This window comes from Hetaerina americana, unplaced genomic scaffold, assembly GCF_022747635.1.
Source record: "Hetaerina americana unplaced genomic scaffold, ioHetAmer1.1.p SCAF_2, whole genome shotgun sequence".
Lineage (NCBI taxonomy): Eukaryota > Metazoa > Arthropoda > Insecta > Odonata > Calopterygidae > Hetaerina > Hetaerina americana.
Window position 1 is genome coordinate 55,155,606 of NW_027286763.1, and position 12,084 is coordinate 55,167,689.

At 35.3% G+C, this 12,084-nt stretch overlaps 1 protein-coding gene across 1 annotated transcript; it reads right to left on the bottom strand.

The window, feature by feature from the left end:
• Window positions 1–1,706: 1,706 nt before the first annotated feature.
• Window positions 1,707–12,036, bottom strand: LOC139687529 (protein BCCIP homolog). Its single transcript, XM_071584729.1, has 7 exons — window positions 11,979–12,036; window positions 11,704–11,841; window positions 11,447–11,602; window positions 8,081–8,179; window positions 7,770–7,963; window positions 3,910–4,105; window positions 1,707–2,454 (listed from the first exon to the last, which is right to left on the bottom strand). The coding sequence occupies exons 2-7, from the start codon at window positions 11,827–11,829 to the stop codon at window positions 2,266–2,268; spliced, it is 960 nt and encodes a 319-aa protein (XP_071440830.1). The 5' UTR covers window positions 11,830–11,841; window positions 11,979–12,036; the 3' UTR covers window positions 1,707–2,265.
• Window positions 12,037–12,084: the final 48 nt, after the last annotated feature.

The following is a 12,084-nucleotide window of genomic DNA, read 5'->3' on the forward strand; positions in this document are numbered from 1 at the left end:
TTCTTTTGCAACAACATATCAGTCAAATGGGTATGCCATGGGTATGGGTATGACTGTGAGTGAAGGTTTCCCCAGTAACATATATTGACCCACCACATTTTGACCAAGATTGGTTTGATAGGCAAGGCTAGAATTCATCTAATTCTAATTGCCAGCCCAACAGTATGCAGAATTATAATAATATCATAGAAAGACCAGTTCATTTCCTGAAATACCTAGAAACCAAAAAATCACAGGGTCATTGAGGGCACCCAGAAATGCCAGACCGCCTTCTACGTAGAGGACTAGAGGGCCCTTTCATATAAATTGACATGAATTCAATTACATGTTTCTTGTGGTTAAAAAGTCATAAGTTATGCCAATCACCTCATTAAATAAATCAGTTTCCAATTCTGGGAACACATGGCGTTGGCACAATGGAACCATCAATCTTTTTGCGCCATAACAGCGAGCATGAATTAATACCTTATTCAACTAAATTTTTAAAATATTAATAAATCCTATTCATCATAAAAGTCATAATAAATCTTGGGATAAATGAAAGATAGGTAAAGATAAGATATATTAATTGAAAAATAACGTTAAACAAAATGTATACTTTTGCATGAAACAAACCACTGCTAAACCAGGTAAATGGTCCTTAAGCTTTAACGTACAATGTTACAGTAGTTTGTGAATTTCACATGCAGTTGGCTTGGTATTAGGTGAGCGTAACTTTCAAACAAGCCACCTTGGGGGATAACTTGTTGGTTTTACGCCTATATAGCCTGCCAGTACTATGGTATTCATCCCACAAAAATGGTGTGGGGAACAAAAATGTATTCACCATTACTAGCTTTTGGCAAGCATTTACATAGTTATACCCATTACCACAGGAGTTTAATTCCAATGAAGTGCCCATTCCACTGGTGGCAGCACCAATGGATATGTTTTTACAAATATATTTAATTATTCATTCACTAATTAATGAATTCTGTAAACGAAGTATGAACAATTTTATCCTTGCTTCACTAGCATGTACATATATCTTTCTGCTAAGCCTATTAGGTAGCCAGTCAAAGAAAAGTTTATCCACAGACTCTGACAAATGAAAAAAACTAATGGTGTTTCCACCAAACGTCAGTGGTTTTATGTACGTACAGACTTATTAGCGATGCTTTGCGTTTCGCTGCATCTCATTTCCGCATGAATAGTGTGCAAAATTAACCGAAAAGCCTTCCATTTTAATTTATTCTCAAGGTAAACATTCTAGTTTTCACCGTCTATGGACAATTAAGCTAACTTGAGGCTTATGAATGTTGCCTGTCAAGTGGAGGAGAGGAAATCAAACTTCCCCACTTCCAATTCCTTTTCTACTTCCCCTGCATTCATTTCTCCCCTATGAGCAAGTATTACCTCCCTTATTACCTGAAATGGGCCAGACCTAACAGTGAAGTAAATTATTAAGTATTGGCAAGCATACCCTGAACAGACTATGCCAGCCAAAACATCTGCAACAGAATAGCCACCAATATTTACACAATATATATATACCAAACCATACATGAACTACTATGATTAGTGTGTAAATTATACACTGCTTATATCTTAATGAGCCAAGTAGTCATTCCATACACATTCACCAGAAAAGCTCCTCACTTTTACAGGGCACACAGGTAGGAGTGTTGTTGAGACCATAAGCTATTAATTGAAATATTATTCTGATTTTAAAAAAGTGAGAAAATTTATTCACAAAAAGCATAACAAAGTAGAAATAAGTGAATGCAGTAACAACAGGTGCAAAAATGACTAGACTTCATACTGTCAATTCAATCAAATGGAGATTTCAAAAAGTGTACTGCTGGCTGCTGCACCAAATTATCTACTCTGTCCACCTATTCACTGATACTAAGTCGTAGGATATTACAAAATGTAAATTTGTAACAAATTCATGAGGTGGAAAAGTAGAAAAATAGTATTCTATACCAAGAAAAGTAATTATGAAAAAATCAAAGGCCACTTTCAAGGTATATGAATAGCTCTTCCAATTGTAAAAGGTCATCAAGGTAGAAAAATGGGAATTATTACATACTTTTTCATACAAGGACTAGCCATTATGCACCTGCATTAATTCAAATGTCTTAGGAGATCCATTACAAAATGGAGCATCACATTACCATAAGCTTGCACACAATTGTCTTTTAACTCAAGACGGTTGATACGAAGCAACAATGCAATGTCATCAGTTGGGCAGCTATTCAGCATTGCACAAGGCCAACCAAAGAGTTATTTTTTCGAGGATGTCTCCTCGGATACAAAAGCTTTGACTTTGGCAATTGCATGGTCAAAACGATCAGCACGAAGTATTAATACGCGTCGATATGGAATCATTTCAGCATCTCCTTCTCCCCACTTGCCTCCAAGGCCAGAGCCAGCCTCGTCCTTAACACAGAATTCAAACCTGAAGTCTGCTTCCTGCATTAAAAATTGAAACAAAAGGTTCCTTGTCACATAATACAAGCATAATATTTTCCCATGGAGGAAAAAACCACAACAGAACATAGAGACTTGGATGGAAGGCTGGTGAAAAAGAGATCATGAAAGCATTCTTAAGGTGGTTCTGCATACAAGTTAATTAACCCCAAGGGTTCAGAAAAATTTACTATGTGAAGATGGAATTAACTCAAATACATTTGCCATTTCTCGATTCATTTCTCCCAATTAAGGAAAGCAATTTTCGATTAATGGCTGCCAAAGAAAAATAGTATACTTTTCTTAATTTAATAAGGCTTGAGGAATATGCTTTGGGAATAACTTTTGGCATATGTCGATAAAATATAATTTGATTATTGATTTTTACAATTAATTAATATTGCATCAATATAATCTATTTTAAAAATGAACTATGACCAATATAAGTAATAATGTTCATTGTTAATGTGATGCAACTTAAGTACTGATAGATAATTTTGATTGGAAAAACACAAATGCAAATAAATGAAATTAGATGGACAGGAGGCTTTTAATAAGATAGAGTTAAATGTGTGTTCAGTTTGGGAAAAATAACTTGAGCATTGGCATCTGAATGAAAAAATAACCTAAAGATATAACAGTGGAGTACAACAACCCTAGTTGAGAAAATATTTTGAGAAATATTTGCAATTTTTTATCATTTTACATGCAATGGAATTTGCCTTTAATCACAACTATATGAAATGGTCCACTAAAGTAAACTTATGTGCTGATTGACATTGGAATATTCTTATTCCATGCAATAGTACAAATTCTAAATGTATTCTAAATTGAACAACTAATCAAAATACACACAGGAAAATGAATAAAATGTGAATTACTTTCATAATTATAGTTATCCGCATCATTCAAACAAAATATAAAGTAAAACCCACAAAAAGAAATATTTCATGCATAGGTAGTTGTTTTCCTTAATACTCTCCTTGTTGCACACTTTACTACTTTATAATATTACCACCTTCTCATTTTATAATAACTTAAATCACTACATTCTTAAGATTGTATGATGTTTACTTCACTTGAAAGTTCCTCTAGGTGACAATATTTCATGATATGTACTTCACCACCTACAGGAAACAATGAAACATGATTTGAAGAGACAGCAGTGAACTTTGCTACTTAAGAATGATGCAGTGAAGGAGTGAACAAAATAAAAACGGCTCAAATAACACTTTCATGATTTTTCTCAAGTCCAGGTTCACAGCTCTGAAAATGTATGGTGTCTATACCCACAATTATTTCTCTGGGTTTCTTCAAGCTTTTTCCTCGGCATACACTCAAAGACAAATCTCTCCCATCAGTTATCCAAATAAATTATAATAAGATACATACACAGCCCACGAGCACATACAAAAGAAATAGTGGCTATACACCATCAGGGCACAGCCCATAAATTACCTCATCAATGACTTCCTCTTCTGGATTGGACCAAATAACGCTCAAATCTTCACCACCCTCTTTCTTCCCTTTTCCTCCTTTATTCTTGCGCCCTTTCTTGCTTGATTTTAAATCCATCTTATATAATTTACATATAAGAATGTAGTAAGCAAAGTCAAATGGCATTCTCTTTTCTTGTGCTCTCTTTATTTCTTTGCTGAAAATATACACATAGAAAATAATTTGATGCAATAACCTTTCATAGCAAAAACATCAGCATTATTTTTAAATATAACTTTAATGCTATGCATAAAATTAAATTGAACTAGTGGTGGTGACACTTTTTAATAATGCCTGAAAACTGATTAGTGATTGACTTCTTGGAAAAATCAAGTTTTTTTAATAGTAACATTGTTGGGTTTTAAGCTGCTATGGCCATACACATTCAGTATTCATTGAACCAATAAAAAAAATAACCATCATTCTTGTAGATGAAAAAAGTTCATGGATACTTTTATTTATTTAAAAAATGCAACATTAGCCTTTCAGATGTCATTGCAGGTTTGATTTTAAACTTTTAAATGATTTCTGCAGTTGGGATCCAAATTTTTGTAAAAGACTGAAGATAGTCAGTATTTTCAAGTTTGTATGTGTGGAATCCTACGGGAATTCATTCTTAGGGGCACCCCAGACATCAGCAAGGATTCAATGAACTTGCTGTGGATTTTAATTTTCCTGGGCATGTCTTTTTGTTGCAGGAGTTGTTTTAGATTTTCAGCATCAACAATGATATTCTGAAGTGCATTACTGACACTGAGATTCATCTTCTTCTCAAGTCTTCAAAACTAATTGAAAGTTAGAGGCACGAATGGTATTATGAATTTAATTTTTTTATAATATATTTACAGTAACTAATATCTGAGTTCACAACAAAATGGATTAATTTTTATTACAGCTTTAACGTGTTTTTCCTTCCCAATTATTACATATATCATTGTAGTCATACCTGATGGTCACTACTATGAATTAATGACAATATGAAATCCAAAAACCACTACACATTAGAAACCAAACTACAGTCAACCACATGAGGGTTGGTTTGATAGATGAGGGTATGCTCACCTTGTACTAAATCTATGTCATGTGATATTCACACATCTGGTTGGGGGGAGTCAGTTCCTTTCCCTGTGCCACCTAGTTTTCAAGTAAGATCTGGTAGTCAAATCATCACAGCATGGGGGGGAGATTGCCCAGAGGAATCACATGGAATTGAACAAAAGCCCCCCCCTCTCCCATCAGCAGCCCAGCACTCTTTAACTATATTTATATCCATTACCATTCATTACCATCCCCAGGCATAAATTTAAAAGTCAGTATATAAATATTTATTGTGATGGAATCAATCCATAATATTTTCGTACAATATTTTTAATTGGCAAGGTATGTCCTGAATCATTTTGAATTGACTACGAAAATATTACACCACATAGGTTTTCTAGGAATATACCAATGTTCCCTTACTTTACATTTTATATTGAGCTACTACTTTTCCTATTAATCAAATCAACTGACCGGGCTTGCCTTTGCTTAACAAAATACTTTTTTGATGCAGGCTGAATTAAAATTCCTCATTTATTATGTTACTTCAATTACTAAGGGGCTAAGTGTTAAATACCAATACTAAACTTCTCAAATTATTTATAATGCATTTACTGATCAAATATTCACTACATCCAGCAAATATTTCTCCCATTTGACTTACTGGCACACTTGCTAGAAAATACTCCCCAAATCAGCACTCCCTAGGAATGTTAAGTAAACTGAGCAGCATCTAATTTTATGTGACATGTAATAACTTCACTCCTCAAGTAGTAGTAGTAGTATTTAGGGGAGGCGACCGACAGCTGAGGTCATTTGCACCATAGGGGATGGACAGGAAAGGATGGAAGGGTGGAGAGAAACCTGGCGTCGGCATTAGCCTACTTTTTACGAAAGGTGCCAAGGGGTCCGCAGCTTAACCTCCCATCCGACGGACTGCGTACTCACTCAAAGTGCCCTCCACAAAGCACCTCAAGTAGAGATCGAGATACCTCTGAAAAATATTCAACACCGCCGGGATTTGAACCCGGGCCCTCTGGGTGGGAAACCAATACACGTTAGCCCCCGCACCCCGGGATTTGAACCCGGGCCCTCTGGGTGGGAAACCAATACGTTAGCCCCCGCACCATCTCGATCCCCTTCACTCCTCAAATAAGGATATCTACGAGGGTCATCCGGAAAGTAGTACCCGTTCGTGCCGCATGAAGTGCTGACGACGCGAGTAGCCGCTGGACGAGGTCAGATAGCTTCAGTGGCTTGTCTGCCTTCTCTGAGCCAAGTTGCGTGACGCTAGCATTGCCTGTGTTGTTTCTGTGATTGTTTACAATGTTTAAAAAAATTGAGAACGCCGCCAGTTGTGAAGTGAGGGCAGTGATTAAATTCCTCAATGCAAGAAACGTTCGCCCATGTGATATTCATCGCCAATTAAAGGAGGTGTATGGAGACAATGTAATGGACGAGTCGTCTGTTCGGCCGTGGTGTCGCAACTTCAACATGGGGAGGGGGAACACACACGACGATGAGCGTTCGGGGAGACCATCTGTCATTACAGACCAACTGGTGAGCTCAGTTGACGAATTCGTGAGGAACGATCGGCGCGTCACAATTGATGACATCTGTGAGCATTTTCCCAATGTTTCTCGAACAATTGTTCATGAAATTGTTAAACACCATCTGCATTATGCAAAAATTTGTGCAAGATGGGTCCCTCGCGTATCTCAATGAGCTGGCGGCGAAGGACTATGCAGCAGGAATACAGAAACTTGTCACACGTTATGACAAATGCCTTAATTTGCTTGGAGATTATGTTGAGAAGTAGTTTAAAGTATCCTCTTTCAAATAAAATTTTTTATGTTTGTTAATATTTACTTTTGTGTCTTTATTTCACGAACGGGTACTACTTTCCGGATGACCCTCTTATTTACATAAAATAGTGGTTATGCCACTTCATTGCTATCTGATAAAAGATCTGCTCAGACCTATGTCTAAATTATTGTTTGCACTTCAGTTACCTGTAGTTTGCATATTGTTACCAACAGCTTGATTTTTTTTCTGAAACGCATTATGGCTTTGCAGTAGTCTTACTACTAATGTGACCTATGCTAACAATATTTCAAGTTTAATCTGGAAAGAGCCAACAAAAAGTAAATATGTCAGCAACAAAAGGATATTATCACCCGGCGATAGAAGGAATATCCAGAATTATATTTGGTCTATGTACACTGGGTTAATTCACATTTAGTGATTAGTAACAGAAAGAGCATATATCATTCGGAATATGAATATGAGGCCTGCTCAAACAGCTTAAACTGAGCAGATACAATATCCAAGAATGTTGGCTACATCAAGAAAAGAATTGCAACACATTTAGGTGCAATGAGAAAAATGTTCAGCATTACTTCTCTCTCCATAATATTACATTCGTAATGATTTTAAAAAATTCTTAGAAGTGAACCATCTCATGCAGAAATTGCATTTTCAAGAAATACACAACATTTCAGCATTAGCAGCATCTAAAACATAAGGTCACCAGTGAAAATAACCATATTTTCACTTATTTCTTTTGTTTCTTAACATGATAAAATTTTGCACAAAATTTATCCCAACAGACCACATGTGAAACCATTAAGTATAATTTTAGATTGCCACATGATTCAAAAATTGAACATAAGTTGCTCAAAAGAGATCCAATGATTAGATTGTTATAGACAAGGGCTCACACTGAAATAAAAATAGGTATACCAAGGACTAGCTGTCATCATTAGTAAATTACTATAATTTACCTCAAGCTATCAAGAAGTGGAACAGCAATTTGGACAGGAATGTTAATAAATCTCTCTGTAATCAGGAGTCCTACATGATGCTGCTGGCCACTTGACTGCACCAGAGTGCGGACTAATTCTTTGGTCTCATTGCTCCCGTGCTCCTCACACAATTCCAGAAGCAGAGACCTAAGCTGGCGCACACATTCTAAATCCTAAATAAAAATACCATTAGAGTAGTAAAATAGCAACAAAAACACAGGCTTGTGGTATTCTAGGATAAACAGTCAAATCTCCATATAAAACCACACTATTAGTCTTCAATCACATACCTTCTTGTCAGTTAAATTAACAACAGATGTGATGCCAAAAACATCATTACTGTCCATATCTTCATCTTCACCATCGCTTTCTTCATCTATCTCACTTTGCTGAAAAAAATATAATTTGCAGGTTAATCATTCTATGAATTCAAATTGAGGACTATGCTATTTTACACTTTTGTGCTGCGGAAAATCAACTTTTTTTTATAATTTCATAATAAGTATGCTCATGAATATGTTTAGACATCATTTGAAGTACATCATAATGAGACCAATGTTTCAGTTAACGAGAAAGATCGGTATGAGTACCATTAGTAACTTTTAGGTGTGTACTAATCAAAAATGAAATGTAATTATAAGGTGAATGTAACTTGCCAAACCTATCATAGACATGTTTATGTAAGCATAAAGTTAGACACTATTAACCCTGGGAAAATACAGAAACCACTAAGTCTTACCACAAAGAGTATAACATATGCTCAAAAAAAGAAGAGTGAAACCTTTCATTTCACATCACTTTAAATGGAAGCACGAGTATCACAGGCGTACATAATGTTATCAAGTTTTTGAGAAACAATCAACAGGGGAAGCAACTTCAAGTTTCTGAGGGATGCCACAGGGTTCTATGCACAAGAGGCTTATGAAAATATGCTCTTTAATCCGAAACAAGTACATGGTTTAACATGAGAATTTCAAATGGAGGTGAACCCATAGCTCCAGTCACTGCTGTTATGGAGGTAAACATCAACATTTCTGCTTCAATTGTGAGAGAACTTTAATTGAATAACTTTAAGAGCTCTTTTAGGAATACTGTAAATTTCATTTAATATATTGGTAAGAGGAAAATTGACCACAAGTCATGTTTGCTCACAGCAAAAGTTGATATTACAGGAAAATGAGTTAATTTCAAAGGTTATCACTGCATGAAATTTTACCAATCATTTTGATCCCAAAAGCAATAAAAAAAATTCTCCCAGGAAATATCTAGCATCACCAATAACAAAAAAGGCCCACGTGGTGGTAAAGCAATAGGTAGGCGATCATAAGTATCATCTTTAGATAATCAGGGAATGGTCCATCAGTTTGTTGCATGGCGCACACAACTGTACATTGGCCATGCTAGCCACCCTTGCTAATAGTAAAATTAAGGAAGAGGTCACATGATGACAAGCATGTCTACCTGAGGATGGTAGGGAACAAGCAATCAAGAATCAAACTTTTTCATTTTTTTACTATAATTATTGAGAAACTAAAATCTGCCAAAAAATTAACAACTCAGCCTTATTTTAACAAACACAGAACACCTGTGTTGTTGTATAGTGGCGAAATGGATAAAAAAGATTTTAGTGATCTTTCTTAAATTCTCTCAATTTACCAGGCTTTTCTAATAGTAGGTGGCAGCCCTGTTAATATACCTGATGTAGGTTAATGTTGGTGAGCATCAGATTGAAATATTGAGTCTCCCTGAGGGTGTCCCTTTATTGTTGTTATGGGTACAAAAAGTGCAATTTATGACCAAAAAATAGGGTTGGAGTGGCAGTCCTCAAGTCAATTTGTTGAGAAATATGTCGCACCTGCATTCAAAATTCTGCCAAATACACCAAAAATGCAACATTTTTTTGTGGCTTTAAACTGACAACTTCCCAAATCAGGACATAAAAATGTCACTTTATTTAAATTATTTAAATGTGGTATGCTTAACTAGTAATAACACAAAATTACGATCTCATATGTGAGAACAATTATGACACCCTGTTTGAAATCGAGGACAGTTTCTCTAGCATATGTAAATTTCACTAGTTTACCTCTTTCAGTTAAACTATCAAAGACAAAAATCTATTACTTAGTACTAATTTTCATTGGGGTATATTTTCCTCAAGTCTAGATGGATAGTCTTATAATTCCAACTAATATCACATTGAGATTTAAATATTTTGGATTTGAACTTAATTTAAAACTATTAAAACTAACACAAATTTTTGAGAATTAGAAAGCGTTGTTATTGAGGATCGCAAAAATTGGCCCAGTTCATGAGGAATCGCTCTAACCCCCATTCGGTGAAATATTGGGTATTTTGATGCATACATACGATGCAAACGCTAACGACCAAACCGATAAATAATATCCCATTCAGTTAAAACGACACACGAGGAAAAAGTAATTTTCAATATTTGCTCAGTAAAATAGTAACGTATTTAAGAATACAGAAGTTGGAGTTGTCAATTTCTCCCAGTGAAAACACAATAAACTTTAAGATAACATTTAAAAGAGGTATAAATCCGAACGGCTTTAAAAAAAACTCCTCGCTTTCCATACCAAATGCAAAGACATTGTGAAGAATGGAGTGGTATTTTTCTGATATGACCCCACTATAAATTCATAAATCTTTAATTGTGACCTTATTCTTATTTAATTTTAATGATTTCATCTGAAATGGAAGCTAGACAACTATTTACGATCATAATTAATTTCACTCTTTAACTCTAGTGTTACAATGAATTCAACGAAATGTAATCATTTATAACGGTGAATTATTAGTTGAACTTCACTCCTTGATTTGGTAATATAAAAATACATTCATCTGTAAAGACGCTCCTTCATTCTTACCCTAGCACTTAGATTGGCCGACTACTCCATGGCGCCTGCGTTGATAGGAATGGTTTCAATAACGGTGTCGCGTAAATACCACTCGTAAATTCTCCAAGTTTATCATTTCGGCTTTCATGTATAAGGTAGAATGTTACTTAGCGCCAGAATTATGATAAATAACTTCTAAAATTACCATTTCCATTGACCCTGACGCAGGTCATAACCCTAACATGCTCACAAACATCCCGCCAATCGATCGTGGTGCAAATGAAAAAGTAAAAAGTGAAAGTTGAGTCTGGACTCGCCCATCGTCGCAGTCAATTCCCGACTAACACACGTGGCCATGTATCAACTACACATTTTCTTAGCATTGAACCATTAAGAAATGACCGATAACCATTACATATGAACATGTTTTACGAAATTTACCAATTTGGATATATAACTAGAAAAGGAAGACTGCAAATCTTGGACATCCAAACTTAAATTTTATTCGTTGAACTCCTTGAAGAAAAGCAAAAGAATGCATCATTGATAAAATCATGCACTAATACTACTGAACGAAGAAGAGAGGTTCATTGAACCTTAAACGTTCCATACAATAATGAAAAACAATACAAAAAATACATAGATGATCACTTGAACAATGCAGAAGGCTCCGAAGTCTTTCATATTGCAATGAAAAAAATTGGAATAGAACACAGAAAAGTAAAATGCACCAAATTAATCGAAATACGATTTTACTGAAGTTAACAACTATGATAAAGCATGCTTCCAATTACTTACTTTGACAACACTTCCGACATAGTTTTGAGATATTATAAGTTCAGTCAGCTCCGAAAGATTCACATGAGCTTTCAAAAATAACTGCTGAAGAAGTTGTTTGATGCCGTGGAAGTCGGAGTCGATGGGATTTCTTCCTTCAAAATCCACTTGTACTTCCTAAATAATGATCGGGTAAATTAAATACGCAAACCATGAGTTTCACAAAGAGGTAATGACTGAAGATACAAATTTTCCACGACCATAATAAAATTACCAACCTCCTGCTCAGCAGCACCGAATTCATCTTCTTCAATTGAATTATCACTGCTATCGGAACCTTCGTTATCATCCAGATGATCGGAATCTTCACTGCCCACAAAACGCTTCTTCACCGGCGCCGCCATACTTCAATCGTACTAGACACATGCAATTAAGGTGATTAAAATTACAGAACAAGAAAAAAACCTTCACAAATATATCTTCACCAAAACAGAAATAGTGAGGTAAAAATCGAATAATTCAATTTTCTAATTTTATTAAGATATGAAATTACATTGGAAAGAGTATTATTCGGAATGTGTATTCAATGTAAGTTAGCTGCCGCCCTCTAGATCGACTTCTATGCAGAAAAACCAACGTATAAATATAAAAAGTACGAC